This window comes from Oncorhynchus masou, chromosome 23, assembly GCF_036934945.1.
Source record: "Oncorhynchus masou masou isolate Uvic2021 chromosome 23, UVic_Omas_1.1, whole genome shotgun sequence".
Taxonomy (NCBI): Eukaryota; Metazoa; Chordata; class Actinopteri; order Salmoniformes; family Salmonidae; genus Oncorhynchus; species Oncorhynchus masou.
In genome coordinates this window covers 49939367-49959430 of record NC_088234.1, presented here as the reverse complement: position 1 = coordinate 49959430, position 20064 = coordinate 49939367, and the positions used below count along the sequence as shown (strand labels likewise).

Sequence of the window (20064 nt, the reverse complement as noted above, 5' to 3'; positions counted from 1 at the left end):
ATGGAAAAACCAAAGCCTGTAGGTGGTTGAGCATAATTTTGCTCAGCTAGCGAACTGTATTATTATCAACATTCGCTAGCTTATCTAGTTAGCTAAAAACGTATTGGTTGAAGAATTGCTCTGACTTTTAAAGCACTTGAACACAATCATGTTGGACTTACAACCTCCTTTTTGGGGAAGTTTCCCGCTTTTGCTTCTTGCTTCTGATTATGTTCCTGCTATGTTATACTGGCGTTCGCAACAATTAGTTGTGCATTCCGCCATCTACTGTGGGGGTGGATAATAAGGATCCCAAAAAACGTTTGGGTAAAAATAAATAAAATATCATACAAACTACCAAAATAGAAATTATCTAAACAAAATCAACCTGATTTTCTGTAAATAAAAACATATTCTAATCAGGTTCCAACACAGACTCATAAGCCTCTTGTGAGGGCGGAACATTTCCTAGCGACAATAGTCCTTGTAGTGCTTCTGCTGTGAAGTCTTGGAGTCTCAAAAACTTCTCTGCTGCAGATATAATGATATCCAGGTTCTTGGACTTGTGCTGTACAATTAATCACTGTGGCTATAAATGCTACAAAATCTACTTTCTTCACAATGAGTGTATCCAGATCACTCGATTGACTGAAAACTCTAGCAACTGGTTGCAATGCATCCACCTCCATATCTTCAACTCTGTTGGAGATCTGCTGCGCAGCCTGATCATTGACCTCCTCCACCCTAACAGCGCACTCAAGGAAGTCCAGAGTATGACCACAGTTACAACATTTTCCATTCACAGATTATTCAATATCATACTTCTCCCGTCTGCAAACATTTGACACGTGACCATATCCTTTACAATTTCCACACTGTAATGGTTCGGACACAATACCTCACATAGCTTCACATATTCAGATCGATTCTCCTCAAACAACAATAATATCAACAGGCTTTTCTCCTTCTTTTAATTTACCATACAGGTCAGGTGATGTGCAATGACCACTCTTGGGATTTTCTGACTAAGGTACTCATCTACATCCAATACATGGACAATTGGACAATTTTGCCAGATCCAGTGAACGCTTCTTTTGGTCTTCGTGAACACAATTAACACAATCAATATTACAAATGGAGCCCAATAAGAAATGCATTAATGGACTGGTCCTTGTGTTCTTTCTACTACAACTTTTGCTTGTTATTTTCCATTCATTATCACACACATCACTTGCCGCACTTTCGGATTCAAGCACAGTCGCCTTTTCCTCCCACCCTGGTTTTTCATCCCTCCAACTGGAGCTTTGGCCACCAGAGGCAATTGGTGCACATGTGGCACATATATAGGGCTTGTTCAGGAGGGTGCAACGTTACAAAATGTCCATATAAAAACATATAGTAGAACATGTGCCATATGTATAAAGCTTCTCAGAGCCTATGAGTCAGGTTACTATCAATCAAATCAAATGTTATTTGTCACATGCCTTATAAACAACATGTGTAGACTAACAGTAAAATACTTCCTTACAGGTCCTTTTCCAACAATGCAGAAATAAAATATAAAGTTAAAAAAGATTAAACAGAAATATAAATGGTGACACTAGGAATAAATATACAGTGAATAACAAATAACAATAACTAATAATTAGGCTACTTTTGAGACAAATTCAAACTTTCCTTAAAGGGATAGTTCACCCAATTTACACAAAATTACATATTGGTTTCCTTACCCTGTAAGCAGTCAATGTACTCTGTATGAATACAAGGTATGACAGTATTCCATTATTTGGTTTATTTTCCCTGGAACGGTTTCCAAGTGCTAACATTTTCAGCATTTGTGGCATAAATCCCATGCAAGTCATGATACCTATATTAGCATTTTTCGCTCATTAAGTCCATGTCATCTGAGTGATGTTTCTGAGCTCCATAATCAATTTAACATACTTTAGGAGGATTTGGATATTATGCACAAAAAAGGCTAATATAGGTACCATGACTTACATGGGATTTGTGCCACAAATGCTGAAACAATGGCATTTCAAACAGTGCCAGTGAAACTACACCAAAGCATGGATAGCTGTCATATTTAGACTGCTTACAGGGTAAGGAAACCAATATGTTAATTTGTAATTTGGGTGAACTATCCATTTAAAGTTGAGAGTCTGAGGTTAATATAAAGCTGCTGAAGAATAGGCCTAGGTGAGTGGATTTAATGCAGCATTCATGAGATGTCAGAACTAGGAAACTCAACAATTTCCGATTATGGAGAGGTTGGAGTCTGTTTGATTGAGTGTGTGGACAGGAGGGCTTCTTAAAGAAAAACTACCAGGTCTGTGAGAGCCGGAATTCTTACAGGTTGTTAGGTGATCAAATACTTATGTCATGCAATAAAATGCTAATTAATTACTTAAAAATCATACAATGTGATTTTCTGGATTTTTGTTTTAGATTCCGTCTCTCACAGTTGAAGTGTACCTATGATAAAAATTACAGACTTGCTTTGTAAGTAGGAAAACCTGCAAAATCGGCAGTGTATCAAATACTTGTTCTCCCGACTGTATGTGCCTTTCCAAATCATGTCCAATCAATTTTATTTACCATAAGTGGACTCCAGTCAAGCTGTAGAAACATCTCAAGGATGATCAAAGGGAACAGGACGCACCTGAGCTCAATTTTGAGTCTCATAGCAAAGGGTCTGAATACTTATGCAAATAAGTTATTTCATTTTTGTGTGTGTGTGTGTGTGTGTGTGTGTGTGTGTGTGTGTGTGTGTGTGTGTGTGTGTGTGTGTGTGTGTGTGTGTGTGTGTGTGTGTGTGTGTGTGTGTGTGTGTGTGTGTGTGAATGTGTGGGAGTGTCTAATGTGGTGTGTGTGTGTACAGTTGCATTTGGAAAAGCCATGACATCCTTTTCTGGAAAATTTGTGGAGTTGTTGAAAAATGAGTTTGAATGACTTTTACATACACTTAGGTTGGAGTCATTAAAACTCGTTCTTCAACCAATCCACACATTTCTTGTTAACAAACTATAGTTTTGGCAAGTCGGTTAGGACATCTACTTTGTGCATGACACAAGTCATTTTTCCAACAATTGTTTCCAGAGATTATTTTACACATAATTCACAGTATCACAATTCCAGTTGGTCAGAAGTTTACATACACTAAGTTTACTGTGACTTCAAACAGCTTGAAAAATTCCAGAAAATTATGTCATGGCTTTAGAAGCTTCTGATAGGCTAATTGATGACATTTGAGTCAATTGGGGGTATACTTGTGGATGTATTTCAAGGCTTACCTTCAAACTCAGTGCCTCTTTGCTTGACATCATGGGAAAATCAAATCAGCCAAGACCTCAGAAAAATCCGGCCCGCAAGACAATTTTTTTTAAACGTATTTTATTTTATATTTTGTTTTTTTACTTGTTTTTTCTCCCCAATTTCGTTGCATCCAATTGGTTGTTGCAGTCTTGTCCCATCGCTGCAAGTCACGTAAGGACTCGGGAGAGTCGAAGGTCGAGAGCCATGCGTCCTCCGAAACACGACCCAGACAAGCCGCACACTGCTTCTTGACACAATGTCTACTTAACCCAGAATCCAGCCACACCAATGTGTCGGAGGAAACACCGTACATCTGGCGACCGTGTCAGCGTGAATACGCCCTTCCTCAGGAGTCTCTAGAGTGCGATGGGACAAGGACCTGGACGACGCTTGGCCAATTGTACGCCGCCTCATGGATCTTGCAGTCACGGCCAGCTGTGACACAGCCTGGGATCGAACCTGGGTCTGTAGTGAAGCCTCAAGCACTGTGATGCAGTGCCTTAGACCGCTGCGCCACTCGGAAGCAAAAGCGAGGGCCATACTGAAATGGTTTGTCGAGATCGGTGTGTATGAACTTGACTGGCCGGTACAGAGCCCTGACCTCAACACCATCGAACACCTTTGGGAATTGGAATACCGACTGCGAGCCAGGCCTAATCGCCCAACATCAGTGCCCAACCTCGCTAATGCTCTTGTGGCTGAATGGAAGCAAGTCCCCGCAGCAATGTTCCAACATCGAGTGAAAACCCTTCGCAGAAGTGTGGAGGCTGTTATAGCAGCAAAGGGGGGGACCAACTCTATATTAATGCCCATGACTTCTCTAGTTAAATAAAATATTATGTTTTTCAAGCTTCCTCCCCTTTTTTTATTAACGCTGCTTAGTTTTCACCCCACCCAATAGATGGCGGCAATACACCATTGGAGGATGTAGTCCGTCGTAAAACCCCACCAAAGAAGAAGAAATGGACTTCACACCGGTTCCTTTCCAAACTTCCGTTCACAGTTCTCGTGATTCAATCGTTCATATAGCTAGCTAGCGCATTTCATTAAATTCTAACTGCAGGTATGGCAACTCAAAACATTGAACTCTGATGTGCAATGGACCGATATATATCGGACACGGAGACCGATGACCAAGAACAACCGTTGTTGCTCAGTCGACAAGATGATAAAGTCGAAAGAGGTGAGTGCCAGCTGAAACACCTGCCTTGTTTGATAACTAACTAATATTTACAATTGGAGTACTTATTGACATAGGATACAGAAAAAAATCCCACTAAAAATGGCTACTAACTTACTAGTTAATTTCGAAACATTCGGATAAATGATCTGCGTAACTAGCTAGTTATAGTGGCAAACTAATGCCTCTACTGCTTGCATACTGCCTCACCCTTTTCTTTGTTTACGAGAATCAGGTGACGGAAAGAAAGCGTACCCTAAAAGCGCTTCAGCCCAGCTTGAACCAAACATTTAATCAGGTGCTCCGCTAAGATACTTAAAAATCCCAAAACATTCCTTACCCCCAGGGCACTTTTTAAAAAGTACTTACACAGGTAATACGAGAGAACTGTTCATAAAGAATGTTTGGCTCGACTGTATGATTTACGGTAAACCATAGTTTTTAGCTACTTGTTTGATCAGCCCATGCATGTCTATTTGCTATTGGTGACATGTATTATTGAAATGGTGGGGCCACCAATCAAAAATGTGTTGTCCCGTGACCCAGAAAACCAGGTATTGGTAACTGCATACGTGGAGTGTGTCTAAAAGTGTGCGTTGCAGAGTAAGTGGGTGGATCGACATAAGTTAGTGTATGGAAACCTAACGTAGCAGGCGTAGAAAGACAGTCTCCACTAGTTACCATACAGCCATAAAGTCATCTATATCGTGAAAGTTAATGGAAAATAAAATGTACTTTTTGGGCATAAGGTTAGCAGTGGTGTTCATTTGAAAATATGTCACGACCCTGGGTTTATAACCGCGGAAATCGACCCTGCCGCGCGAGCATACTTCTGCGGCACAGTCGATAGACCTCGGGCGAGAAGGTCGAGGGTTCGAGACCTGCTCCCTGCCTATTTCATCACGTTGGTGTCAGAAGTGATCGGACCTTGCATCCACGACAGTACGTGTGCTTGGCCGGTGAGCGCGTTCCTACCCTGTCACAATAACTCCTCCCTGGCAAACAACACTGAATTCAAATTGCTCACTATTATATTCTAACTATAGAATTAGAATAATCATTCTATTTCCACGATTTCAACAGTTCACCAAAGTGTTTACTCTAAATTGCAAGTCAAATCGCAGTTGCAGCATTTTGGTTAAAAATAAGGTTAAGATGGTTTGCCAATATCGTGCAGCCCTACGTTGCCGTGTGGAAATGAGTGCAACAAATGTAGAAGTTTGAAAATGCTGACATGGTTGTGGTTGAATTGAACAGTAGAAAACAATCACAATGGAGAAAAGCCCATTGAAATCACTTAGAATGTATGTGTTGCCACCCTAGGGTCACGCACTACTCATGAAGAATATTGAGAACTTTTTTATTATTCAAAAACATTAAATACTGTAAAAAATAAATAAATATGAGATATATTATTATTTAATGTAACCTTTATTTAACTAGGCAAGTCAGTTAAGAACAAATTCTTATTTACAGTGACAACCCACTGTTCCCCGGTAGGCCAACTGCCTTGTTCAGGGGCAGACGACAGATTTTTACCTTGTCAGCTCAAGGATTTGAAACAGCAACCTTTCGGTTAATGGCCCAGCGCTCTAACCACTAGACCGCCCCAAATGTTGTAGGCCATATCGCCCAGCCCTAGGTAGGCCCTACTCGGTACATGCGTTGCTTTCTGCAATTATGAGAACGTGTGTAACAATTATAACCAAGATGTAACATGGGGGAATTTACCCAAAATCCACTATGATTTCAAAATTGTACCTTAATGATTTCTAATATTTAAACTGCAACTTTTTTTTACAAGTTTTAGATCATTTTATTAAGAATTTGTGATCTACAAAATGATGTAGACATTTTACGGTTTTGTTTTCTGAGTCACAACACTTTTTGGTTGGTGGCCCTTGGACTAATAGTGGGACATTCCCCTGCAAAACAGATGTTCCTTCAGGGCTCTCTAACTGGTGTCCGTTTTAAACAGTTCTTAATCGCTGGGGGGGGGGGTGATAGTTATATATCGGGATATTATTTTAGAGGATCGTATACTCCTTGACTCCACCTCTCCTTAAGCCCAGGAATCGACTTAGGGTTATGTATACATAAGGTTGACTAGTCTACTGGGGATGCGCTTCTCCTGTAGCAAATTGAAGCCAGCAAGCAGGAATCAAAATATCCAATTTTCTAATTTAATTTCTAAATTTTCATCCAATCTGCTAAAAGGCCATAACGTTTTTCTTCTGGACAGACCAATATTGGTTAAGCATATTGAGTTTGAGAGCTACGCTAAATAGCATATGGGAATGCACTCAAGTGTGTTACGGAAATGGATGTCTGCTGTCCTGTCAGGTAAGAATTTAGGCATAGTCAGCCTGTTAGGCCTGTGTAACTGTCTGGAAGTTGCCCCATAGTTTTTTTTGTGTTGTCTTGTTATAATTTGGAGTGGGGAGAGTGGTAGTGGTGGGAGAAGTAAGGATAATCCAGTGTTTCCTGAACAAGAGTGGGGCCTACAAGCAGTCTACCATGTGAACAGCAGTTGAATATGGGGGACACTGTCTCACCTTTTTAGCTAACCAACCACCCTAGCTTCTCTGTGTAGTCAGTGCCACTGTTTTAATATTTCTTCACGGTCTCGTGATTTGCGTTTTCTTCTTGCCAGCAGTTTATTTCTTGTGTCACGGGTTGTCGAACAAGTGTCATTTACAACTGTTGCAGGTTTATTTTAAAACAGGCATTTAAAAAAAACTGGTTTACCAAGCATTTGTTTCCTATGCCCAATTTACCAATATGACCATATTCATCTGTCAAATATTTATTCTAGACCTGCTGGCACCTCAACTGTCAGATGTAGCCTATAGGCCTAACCGTTTTAAATGAACAGTGAGCCATCCCCTTCACTCTGAGTTGCATGTCTTATATTGCCTTCAGGTTCCAGGTTTAGATACTCCATGGTAAAGGGTAGACAGACACCATTTCATTCCCACAGACATTGGATTTGAATGGTGGTCATGAGAGGAATAGTTGTCAGGCTGCATAAAACGCCCTTCTGTTCTGGAAGGAATGCTTTGGGAATTAAAAGTATGTTATTGTTGAATCATGGCAATCTTCAGTCTCATAAACTGCTCTCAGCCATAGTTAATGGTACTAAAAACAGAGATATGCTGTAGAACAGTGTTTCCTCTGAAAACGATGTGTAGCAGTAGATCACAAAGGGGGTCCGAGGTCCAGGCCTGGATTTTGTGATTTTAGTGGCAAGGCCATTTGGACTTCAAGAGGTTCCCAATTAACCAAAATAGCCAATTGCATGTATTTGACAACCAAAAAAACAGTAGCTTTATTCTCTTAAGAAAAACATAAGTGGCATGCAAACGTACATAAATATTTGCCTACATGTTGAAGTGTCGGTGATAGCCTTTGGTTACATCCTGTCATGTCCTATGCTGACATGAGTGAGGCACCTGAAAATGTAGGCAAACTTTAACGAGACTTTTAATTACATACACAGTACCAGTCAAAAGTTTGGACACCTACTTTTTATTTTTTTTTACTATTTTCTACATTGTAGAATAATAGTGAAGACATCAAAACTATGAAATAACACATGGAATCATGTAGTAACCAAAAATATTTGAGATTCTTGAAATAGCCCCCCTTTGCCTTGGTGACAGCTTTGCACGCACATGGCATTCTCTCAACCAGCTTCATGTGCCTTGTTAATGTGTGGGATTTCTTTCCTTAATGCGTTTGAGCCAATCAGTAGTGTTGTGACAAGGTAGGGGTGGTATACAGAAGGTAGCTATTTGGCAAAAGACCAAGTCCATATTATGTCAAGAACAGCTCAAATAAGCAAACTGAAGCGACAGTCCATCATTACTTTAAGACATGAAGGTCAATCAGTCGTGAAAATTAAGACCTTCGCAAGTTTCTTCAAGTGCAGTCGCAACAACCATCAAGCGCTATGATGAATCTGGCTCATGAGGACCCCCACAGGAAAGGAAGACCCAGAGTTACCTCTGCTGCAGAGGACAAGTTCATTAGAGTTAATTGCAGCACAAATAAATGCTTCACAGAGATCAAGTAAGACACATCTCAACATCAACTGTTCAGAGGAGACTGTGAATCATGCCTTCATAGTCAAATTGCTGCAAAGAAACCACTACTAAAGGACATAAGTAGAGACTTGCTTGAGCCAAGAAACACGAGCAATGGATATTAGACTAGTGGAATTCTGTCCTTTGGTCTGATGAGTCCTAATTTGAGATTTTTGGTTATAACTGCTGTGTCTTAGTGAGATGCAGAGTAGGTGAATGGATGACCTCCGCATGTGTGGTTCCCACTGTGAAGCATGGAGGAGGTGTGAGGGTGCTTTGCTGGTGACACTGTTGGTGATTTATTTAGAATTCAAGGCGCACTTAACCAGCATGGCTACCACAATATTCTGCAGCGATACGCCATCCCATCTGGTTTGCGCTTAGTGGGACTATCATTTGTTTTCCAACAGGACAATGACCCAACACATATAGGCTGTGTAAGAGCTATTTGACCAAGAAGGAGAGTGATGGAGTGTTGCATCAGATGACCTCGCCTCCACAATCATCTGACCTCACCCCAATTGAGATGGTTTGGGATGAGTTGGACCGCAGAGTGAAGGAAAAGCAGCCAACAAGTGTTCAGCATTTGTGGGAATTCCTTCAAGACTGTTGGAAAAGCATTCCTCATGAAGCTTAACACTTTTGTTAAACAAATCTTTGTTTAACACTTTGGTTACTACATGATTCCATATGTGTTATTTCATAGTTTTGATGTCTTCACTATTATTCTACAATGTTGGAAATAGTCAAAAATAAAAACCCTTGAATGAGTAGGTGTATCCAAACTTTTGACTGGTACTGTATATATACAAAGTATGTGGACACCTCTTCAAATGAGTGGATTTGGCTATTTCATCCACACCTGTTGCTGACAGCCATGCAATATCCATAGACAACCATTGGCATTAGAATGGCCTTACTGTAGAGGTCAGTGACATTCAATATGGCAACGTCATAGGATGCCACCTTTCCAGCAAGTCAGTTTGTCAAATTCACAGAAGCATGTGTTGTGTAAAAATCGTCTGCCCTCGCTTGCAACACTTACTACGGAGTTCCATACTGCCTTTGGAAGCAACGTCAGCACAAGAACTGTTCACTGGGAGCTTCATGGGTTTCCATAGCCGAGCAGCTGCCCACATTCCTAAGATCACCTTGTGCAATGCCAAGCGCTGCCGTTGGACTCGGGAGCTATTTTTTTGGATACCAGGCTAATGTTACCTGCCCGACCGCTTAGTGCTAACTGTAAAGTTTGGAAGAGGAATAATGGTTTGGGGCTGTTGTTTTTCATGGTTCAAGCTAGGCCCCTTATTTCCAGTGAAGGGAAATCTTAATGCTACAGCATACAATTACATTCTTGATGATTCTTGGCTTCCAACTTTGTGGCAACAACAGTTTGGGGAAGGACATTTTCTGTTTCAGCATGATAATGCCCGCATGCACAAAGCGAGGTCAAAACAGAAATGGTTTGTCGAGATTGGTGTGGAAGAACTTGACTGGCCGGCACAGCCCTGACCTCAATCCCATCAAACACCTTTGAGATGAATTGGAACTCCGACTGCGAGCCAGACCTAATCGTCTCCCTAATGCTCTTGTGGCTGAATGGAAGCAAGTCCCCGCAGCAATGTTCCAACATCTCGTGGAAAGCCTTCCCAGAAGAGTGGAGGCTGTTATAGCAGCAGAGGGGGGACCATATTAATGCCCATGATTTGGAATGAGATGTTCGACGAGCAGGTGTCCACATACTTTTCGTTGTGTGTGTGCTAAACGCCGGTCATATTTTGCAAATATAATGTAGGGTAATTATTCGTGTCTGAAGGCTTGCTTCTGTGACATACTAGAGGCCTTGTTCATTCCAATAGGAGAGAAAGGACAGTGTCTGTTGCGCTTTGCAACATCACCCTCCTTGCAATCTGTGGAGGTAGTCAACATTTTACATACAATTTATCCATAAGCGTAATTCCTTAAAACCTGGACTTGTTTTTATTTGTATTTCTTTGCATTTTAATGAGGCATGTCTTACCATGTTCCGACCATAGGCATGTTAAGGGGATTATTTTATAAACCCTTCCTCATTGTTGTTGAATATTGTGAAGGACAAAAGATGTAGCTGTCAACATTTAGCATTCTCATAATAATGTATTATCCTGTGATATTGCACTGTGCCTGATCCAATGAATTCTAGCACCTCACAACTCTGTTTTCTCTGTGGTCTCCCCTCTCTCTCAGCCCCTGCGTGCTGCTCTTCAAGGTACAGTCTGTCCCTGCTCTCCTGTTATGGTTTCTTTGTGGCCTATGCCCTTAGGGTCAACCTCAGCGTTGCCATGGTGGACATGCTTAACAACACAGACGCCAGCGGCAACACCAGCAAATCAGTATGTCCTGCACACTCCAGCCCTGCTCGCCCCATATACAACCACACTGTGAGTACCACCAGCCCAGCCCTGCTCGCCCCAAACACAACCACAATATGAGTAATAATGTAAAAACCATGACCACTATGACTGTACACATTACACAACCACACTACGGCTGACTGTAACACTTAATCACGACACAACATGATTAGCAACCACATCTGTGTTGACTGGCCTGTTTGCTCTGGCCAGACAGAAAGCAGTATCTGTGTCTTTGTGTGTCTGGCAGGCCAGTGTGTATGACTGGGACTCTGAGACCCAAGGCTGGATCCTGGGCTCCTTCTTCTACGGCTACATCCTGACTCAGATCCCAGGGGGCTACCTGGCACGCAAGTATGGGGCCAAATGGCTACTGGGCCTAGGAATCCTGGGAACTGTGGTTTTCACCCTCCTCACCCCCATGGCTGCCGACCTGGGTGCAGGCTACCTTATCGCTGTCAGAGTGCTGGAGGGTATTGGAGAGGTAGTGTGCGTGTACACGCAAGATGGCTATAAGCTCTGTTGAGTACTCATGAGAACTCACACTTTAGCATCTGTATGACCTCAAATCCCCCCCCCCCCCCCCCCCCCCAAAGTGGGTTATTTTGCTCATAATGTTTACCTCTCAGTGTGTACAGAGTCTGTAATCCAGGGATATTTTTGTATTTCTCAACAGGGAGTGACGTTTCCAGCCATGCACGCCATGTGGGCATTTTGGGCCCCGCCAATGGAGAGGAGCCGATTGCTCACCATCGCTTACACTGGTAATGCTCACTCTTATCCCACCCTGCACACACACCCTTTCTTACTCTGGGAACTCACTCATGTTTGCATGTGTGGCTTATACTTTTCCTAAATTTAGGTAATTTTAAAAAATTATATTTGTTTTCTTCTCCACAAAGCAGTTTAATAAAAACTCCTCTCTCCAGGTGCTCAGCTGGGTACAGTGGTTGCCCTTCCCCTGTCTGCTCAGATCTGCTTCTACCTTGACTGGACCTGGGTCTTCTATATCTTTGGTAAGGCTAGCAGAGGGTTTTCCGTAGTGTCAGCTTTGTGCAGAGAGACAGTTTTGTCTGTTTTCATGCTTACACATGCAATGAATACAGACACTGTTTCCTTGTTTATACAATATTTTTTTACGGATCATGAAGGGGAAAAACAGTGGAAAATTTGAGTGGGGGAAATTTAAGTCCGTGTCACAAGCAATGCTTGTTTACATTTTTTTAATATTTGAGTTATTTAGCAGACACTCTTATCCAAAGCAACTTAGTTTGTGCATTATTTGACTGTGTGTGTTTAGGTATTGTGGGAATTGTGTGGTTCATCCTGTGGGCGCTCCTTGTCAGTAACACTCCCAGCACACACCCGCGGATCACAGAACAGGAACGACTCTACATCACTTCCTCCCTGAATAAGGAGGTACGTTGCAAAGGCAGCTGGGAATTGTAGTGTCAGAACTTTATCTAAGGCCCAATCTCTTGATCAAATGACAGACTGGTTTTGTCAGGATTTAGTTCATAAATGTAGAATACAGTGAAGTTATGTATAGTACATCTGAGAAGAAAATAAAAAAGTAATTGTTACAGTGTAAAAAGTTATAACTTTTTTTTATTATATTCTATTTACAGACATTAACTAAACACTCCCCCTTTTTTGTTTTTAAACATCCACAAAAACTTTTCTTAGCCACCCTCAAATAAGCCTGTGAGAACAGTGATATTTCACATGCAAGTCAAGTGGTATTTTAAGATGGCAGTCTTTTGTTCTCTTGTTCAGCTCACTTTGTCGGGTGACCACATCCCCTGGGGGTCCATCTTGACATCCATGCCGCTGTGGGCCATAGTAGTGGCTCACTTCTCCTACAACTGGACATTCTACACGCTACTCACTTTGCTGCCCACATACATGAGTGATGTATTGGGCTTCAGCATCAAAGAGGTGAGCTTATACACTTGTTCTGAGTTTATACACACCCACAGACTCTTGTTATTAACCCAGTGTTTTCCCATATCAGAACGGTGCCCTGTCGGCTCTGCCCTACATTGGCTGTGGGCTGCTGGCCGTGCTGGGCGGCCAGCTGGCTGACTACCTGAGGGAGAACTGCTTCTACCGGACTGTGGTTGTCAGGAAGGCCTTCAGTCTCGTAGGTGAGGAGCAGCATCATTGTAACACACACATGCAGTCATGCTTACACAAGACCAATCTCTGCTCACAATCTGCCAATTCAAACACCCACATGGTCTGTCTTTTAGCTGTATCTCACTTTACCTCTACATTTGGATAAATCAAATGACCATATTTACCATATTGGGTCTGTGTATGTAGGTATGATTGGGCCGGCAGTGTTCATTGTGGCTGCTGGGTATACAGGCTGTAACTACATCCTGGCAGTAGCCTTCCTTTCCATCTCTTCCTCCCTGGGAGGAATCGTTGCCTCCGGGTTTAACATCAACCATCTCGACATCGCTCCATCGTAAGACTGGTCATCACTATTGATACTGTTGCTATGGTAGTGCTTAATTTTAAGCAAGAGAAATTACCAGACATTTACTTAAATGGCATAGTAAAACAGAAATAACCATCAACTTGTCTTGTTGTGAGATGTATAATTGTCTAGTGTGAATGTTCCTTTTCCCTTTTAGTTATGCTGGAATTTTGTTGGGAATCACCAACTCCTTTGCCACAATACCTGGTATGGTGGGACCAGTCATAGCAAGAGCCTTGACCAAAAATGTAAGAATCACATCTGGTTTCATCATATATTTCAGACAATGAAAGCACAGTGTCACAAAACTCATGATTGTTGGACGTGTAGGGTGTGTGTTGGGCTCAGGATGTGGGTAAAAGTTGCCACATATCTAGGATCAGCTTAGCCTTAACTAGTATTTGGGAGAAACAAGGCAGCACTGACCTTAAACCAGTGCATAGATGGGGGCAACTTCAACCTACTTTATTGGTCTCACAGATGGCTCTGCTTCCTATTGCAGAACACTATAGAGGAGTGGCAGACAGTGTTCTACATCTCTGCTGGGATCAACCTGTTTGGAGCAGTTTTCTACACGGTGTTTGGTCAAGGCGTGGTGCAACCCTGGGCTGTCCACAATCCCCATTCCCATGGCAACTGAGGGGGACAAAGGGTGACACCCTGTGGACCAAAATGGACTCACAGCCATGGGACCGTTTCAACCAAGCTATTCTACACACAACCCTAGTGGGGAAACAGCCTTCTAAAGTAACTTCTAATATTTTAATGTTCTTAGTTTTGGTAAGTGGACCCAATAATGGGTATAAGTGCATTTTTTAAAAATCAATTACAATTTTACTCTTTGTGTATAGGCTCTTGTGATATGATAACCACATTTAGTGTTTTACTTTGTTTACAGGTAAGAGTTTGCTTGTTTTTAGATTCCTTTACATTTCAAGTCTTACATGAACTGACATCAGACAAGTAGCATTTCCACTTTGTCATTTGTTTCTCCTCTGTTAGATGCTCAGGAGAAAAAAAAGCCATATAAATTAAAGTTTTGTATGTAGCAGAATTATTGCCAACTGAAAGAGCACAGTCACCCAGGATAGAATCCATGTGGGTTTCTCTACTTGTGAGAAACGTGTTTTTTTTGGCCTTCCGCTTGTGCCTAAAGTATGGAACTATGATCATCAACCCAGTATATCTCATCTAATCAATACAGGTGACAGAATACTGATAAACAGTAGTATTCCCTGTGTTAATGTCTACCATCCAAATCTGATTTAATTTTTTTTTTTACTGATCAGTTATGTTTACTTGCTGAACCAACTACAATGAAGGAGTTTTAAAGGGTCTTGTCTACTTGATTTATTTTTAATGACAACATTTCAGAGGATGGAGAGCTGCTTTACACGCTACTTACAATGTTAATCATGGCATACTGCCAATTTGGTTGCTTTATGCGAGGGTGACATTTATTGCACAGGCTTTGTCCCCCCCCCCACCTAAAGGAACAGTACTTATGTTTGAGACCTCAAATGGTCCATTTCTCAATTTGCCATTTCATTGTTATGTTAGTTACATACTGTCTCTTTATAAGCTTTGTACACAAGGCAGCGTTTAGACGTTCTGATCTATTTTCCAATTAACTGGTCTTTTGACCAATCACATCAGATCTTTCCCATCTGATCTGTCAAATCAGAATTGGGCTGCCTGTTATTGCTCGCAACAATGTAACTGGAAATCAAAAGGGCATGCCCGTACTCCAAATATTTAGTTATGCCGGCCTATGGCATCCCTCGGGAAACCCATCTACCAAACCATCTGTGCTCCTGAAACTGATCTCATGATAAATAACTTTTGGAAAGCTAATTTTGAGCGAGCCATGAAAAGAGAACCCTTTAACTGGAAAAGAATATTGAAAACAAATTGAGGCAGCCGACAGGTACATATTTTAAAAACATAAATTGAAATGGGTAATGTACCTGTAAATCCGTCAACAAAAAATACAACCGTGGTAATAAATTAGACTGTCTAAACGCTGCCACAGTAATCACATTATCTTAAATGTAGATATTGGCATATTTGATGCCTGATCTTTAAGAGAAGGTCAAATGAGGAACAGTACATTTCAGTCAATGACCGATGAAAGTCTAATAAAACATATCAAGGAAATATTATTGAATATGCATGGGTGTCTTAACTCATTTAGGCTGTAATTACACTGACAAGTTCATTTGGGGTAATTCTAAAGCCAACCAGGGTATGGCTGTAAAGTTCAATCATGTGCCTGCTGTGCAAAACATGAATAATAGTCTTATACAGTGCCTTCAGAAAGTATTCACACCCCGTGACTTTTTCCACATTGTGTTACAGCCTGAATTTAAAATTGATTAAATAAAAGCAGACATTGAGTTACCCTTTGAGCATAGTGAAGTTATTAATAACACTTTGGATGGTGTGTCAATACACCCAGTCAATACAAAGACACAGGTGTCCTTCCTAACTCAGTTGCCAGAGAGGAAGGAAACCGCTCAGGGATTTCACCATGAGGCCAATGTTAACTTGAAAACAGTTAGTTTAATGGCTGTGTTAGAACACTGAGGATAGATCAACAATGTTGTAGTTACTCCACAATACTAACGTAAATGACAGTGAAAAGGAGAAAGCCTGTAGGAAATATAAATATTCCAAAACATGTTTTCAACAAGAAACTAAAGTAATACTACTGAAATGTGGCAACACAATTAACTTTTTGTCCTGAATAGAAACATTTACCGAGTACCACTCCATATTTTCAAGCATAGTGGTGCTTGTAATCGTAAGAACTAGGGAGTTTTCCAGGATAAAAAAAAGAAACCGACTGGAGGTAAGCACAGGCAAAATCCTAGAAGAAAAGTGTTGTCTGCTTTCAACCAGACACTGGGAGATTAATCTTTCAGGACAATAACCTAAAATACAAGCCCAAATCTACACTGGAGTTGTATAACAAGAAATCAGTGAATGTTCCTGAGTGGCTGAGTTACAGTTATGACTTAAATCTACATCAACAACCAGTTTGACAGCTTGAAAAATGGGGAAATGTTGCACAATCCAGGTGTGGAAAGTTCTTAAGCCTTGTTTACACTGCAGGCCTTAATGCTCAAATCAGTTTTGTTTTTGTAATACTGACTGTCTAGACAGGTAAGTTACAAGTTACCAAATCAGATGTGTGTGTGTTCAGACAGCAGTCATTTTCTGACATGGCTATGCTAGTTGTCATAGTAACAACCGGTGTGTGAGCAGTGGTGTAGGCTGATTGGTGGTGATGCTCGTGCTTCCCATCACTCAGAAGTTATATAGCAAGCTAAGGTGACGATGCCTTCCACGGACGTTTCCCAGTTGCTTTGAATGTTCAAAATCATAGTGTAAGAACACATAAAGCCTCAACGGATAAGATGATCCCACTTTCAAATCTAAACAGCAAAAAAAAAGAAATCTCTTTTTCAGGACCCTGGTCTTTCAAAGATAATTTGGAAAAATCCAAATAACTTCACAGAGCTTCATTATAAAAGGTTTAAACACTGTGTCTCATGCTTGTTCAATGAACCATAAATAATTAATGAACATGCACCTGTGGAACAGTCGTTAAGACACTAACAGCTTACAGAAGGTAGGCATTTAAGGTCACAGTTATGAAAACTTCGGGCACTAAAGAGGCCTTTCTACTGACTCTGAAAAACACCCCAAAGAAAGATGCCCAGGGTCCCTGCTCATCTGTGTGAACATGCCTTAGGAATGCTGCAAGGAGGCATGAGGACTGCAAATGTGGACAGGGCAATACATTGCAATGTCTACTGTAAGACACCTAAGACAGCGCTACAGGGAGACAGGACGGACTGCAGATTTTGTGCAATTCTACACATTTTTCGATGAGACGGAGAGGAAAACTATACGTTTTACAGCTAATTTCCTGCAATTCTACACATTTTGTTGTAGGATGGAGACAAATGTTTTCAGTTTTTAATATGATATGAGTGACACTGATTAACCTTGATTACTACAAGTTTAGATAGCTGGCCACTAGACTCACTTACCAATCTAAAAAAGGTTAGCTGACATGGGTTAATTATTTATTATACCTTTATTTAACTAGGCAAGTAAGTTAAGAACAAATTCTTATTTACAATGACAGCCTAGGAACAGTGGGTTAACTGCCCTGTTCAGAATGACAGATTTTTACCTTGTCAGCTCAGGGATTCGATCTACCAACCTTATGTTACTGGCCCAATGCTCTAACCACTAGGCTACCTGCAGCCCCAAATTGAGTGCCTATCAGTGAATGATGAGAAAAACTGTTGACTCACAACCAAATTTCAAAATTGCACCTTGTGTATTCCACTTCGGAACAAGTTGAGACCCAGACGGAGTTCCACGTTTTTATTTTTTATTATGTTTTGGGAAATTGATAAGGGGAGCCTTCAAAAGAATGCGGGCTTGCAGCCGGTTGACCATCCCTGCTCTACGCAGTGATGTGTATTCATGGTTGCCAAGGGAAGCCAGGCTTCCCCCAAAAAATTATGAATGTATCTTTAGTCTCTGTGATTCATACTTTTCCTTCAATTTGCAAGAGGCTGAATGCATCTCACAGGAGAAAGCATCCGAGCGAGTGAAACAGCTCCTCTCTCTATGTGTGTAGTCCATCTGATTCGGTCTAGTCCAAACAAGTATGGCATTAATGCTACGGGCGGCCGCAAAGGCAAGGGAAGCCAGCGAGCATTGGGCATCCCTTGACAAAAATGTATTTTAAAAATTAGCCAATCAGCATTGAGCTAAACTGAGCGAGCTCAACTGTGATTGGTCCTGGCGCACCAAAGTGTCAAGGGAAGCCAGCTTGGATTTGGCGTCACTCCTATCAAATCCCATTGAGAGCATAAGTCATTGACAAAAAAACTTGAATTGTTGCATCTCGTGTTGTCCTCCGGTTGTTAGCTAGCCAGCTAGCTAAAATTGTCCCTTTCCAAAAATAGCCATGGATGGAGATTTGGATTTAGACTTGTGGTTTTATTTCATTCTCTGTACTGGCCAATGATTATAATGGTGATTATGATCCAACCATTAATTCATACATTGTTGTGCCCCTGGCCTGAGAGATAGATGTAGAAGGCTTATGTTAACTAGCGTTGCCCATGGCAGTCTCTATGGGGGTGCCACAGGGTTCAATTCTTGGACCGACTCTCTTCTCTGTATACATCAATGAGGTCGCTCTTGCTGCTGGTGAGTCTCTGATCCACCTCTACGCAGACGACACCATCCTGTATACTTCTGGCCCTTCTTTGGACACTGTGTTAACAACCCTCCAGGCAAGCTTCAATGCCATACAACTCTCCTTCCGTGGCCTCCAATTGCTCTTAAATACAAGTAAAACTAAATGCATGCTCTTCAACCGATCGCTACCCGCTCCTACCCGCCTGTCCAACATCACTACTCTGGACGGCTCTGATTTAGAATACGTGGACAACTACAAATACTTAGGTGTCTGGTTAGACTGTAAACTCTCCTTCCAGACCCATATCAAATATTTCCAATCCACAGTTAAATCTAGAATTGGCTTCCTATTTCGCAACAAAGCATCCTTCACTCATGCCCTCAAACATACCCTTGTAAAACTGACCATCCTACCAATCCTCGACTTTGGCGATGTCATTTACAAAATAGCCTCCAATACCCTACTCAACAAATTGGATGCAGTCTATCACAGTGCAATCCGTTTTGTCACCAAAGCCCCATATACTACCCACCATTGTGACCTGTACGCTCTCGTTGGCTGGCCCTCGCTTCATACTCGTCGCCAAACCCACTGGCTCCATGTCATCTACAAGACCCTGCTAGGTAAAGTCCCCCCTTATCTCAGCTCGCTGGTCACCATAGCATCTCCCACCTGTAGCACACGCTCCAGCAGGTATATCTCTCTAGTCACCCCCAAAACCAATTCTTTCTTTGGCCGCCTCTCCTTCCAGTTCTCTGCTGCCAATGACTGGAACGAACTACAAAAAGCACTGAAACTGGAAACACTTATCTCCCTCACTAGCTTTAAGCACCAACTGTCAGAGCAGCTCACAGATTACTGCACCTGTACATAGCCCACCTATATTTTAGCCCAAACAACTACCTCTTTCCCTACTGTATTTAATTTATTTATTTTGCTCCTTTGCACCCCATTATTTTTATTTCTACTTTGCACATTCTTCCATTGCAAATCTACCATTCCAGTGTTTTACTTGCTATATTGTATTTACTTTGCCACCATGGCCTTTTTTTGCCTTTACCTCCCTTATCTCACCTCATTTGCTCACATCATATATAGACTTGTTTATACTGTATTATTGACTGTATGTTTGTTTTGCTCCATGTGTAACTCTGTGTCGTTGTATGTGTCGAACTGCTTTGCTTTATCTTGGCCAGGTCGCAATTGTAAATGAGAACTTGTTCTCAACTTGCCTACCTGGTTAAATAAAGGTGAAATAAATAAATAAAAATGAATGGAAGTTAGGCAAGTGAGCAAGCATTTTAGCCAGGAAAAAATAAATAAAAAGTGTGTAGTGTATGACAGAGTGATAGACCGTTTTGTCAACATGGATGAGTCAACATGTTTTTCTACTTTCA

At 41.4% G+C, this 20064-nt stretch overlaps 1 protein-coding gene across 1 annotated transcript; it reads left to right on the top strand.

The window, feature by feature from the left end:
* Window positions 1-4261: 4261 nt before the first annotated feature.
* Window positions 4262-14772, top strand: slc17a5 (solute carrier family 17 member 5). Its single transcript, XM_064932418.1, has 11 exons — window positions 4262-4477; window positions 10786-10979; window positions 11203-11436; window positions 11629-11716; window positions 11882-11968; window positions 12253-12371; window positions 12729-12890; window positions 12967-13099; window positions 13278-13425; window positions 13595-13685; window positions 13940-14772. Exons 1-11 carry the CDS (start codon window positions 4393-4395, stop codon window positions 14075-14077), a joined length of 1479 nt encoding a protein of 492 aa, XP_064788490.1. The 5' UTR covers window positions 4262-4392; the 3' UTR covers window positions 14078-14772.
* Window positions 14773-20064: the final 5292 nt, after the last annotated feature.

Bases quoted from the DNA above. Each gene is read 5' to 3' on its own strand.
- slc17a5 (XM_064932418.1), top strand. From the start codon at position 4,393: ATGGACCGATATATATCGGACACGGAGACCGATGACCAAGAACAACCG. The intron at 4,478-10,785 runs GTGAGTGCCAGC...CCTCTCTCTCAG, and splicing joins AGATGATAAAGTCGAAAGAG to CCCCTGCGTGCTGCTCTTCA. The intron at 13,686-13,939 runs GTAAGAATCACA...TTCCTATTGCAG, and splicing joins CAAGAGCCTTGACCAAAAAT to AACACTATAGAGGAGTGGCA.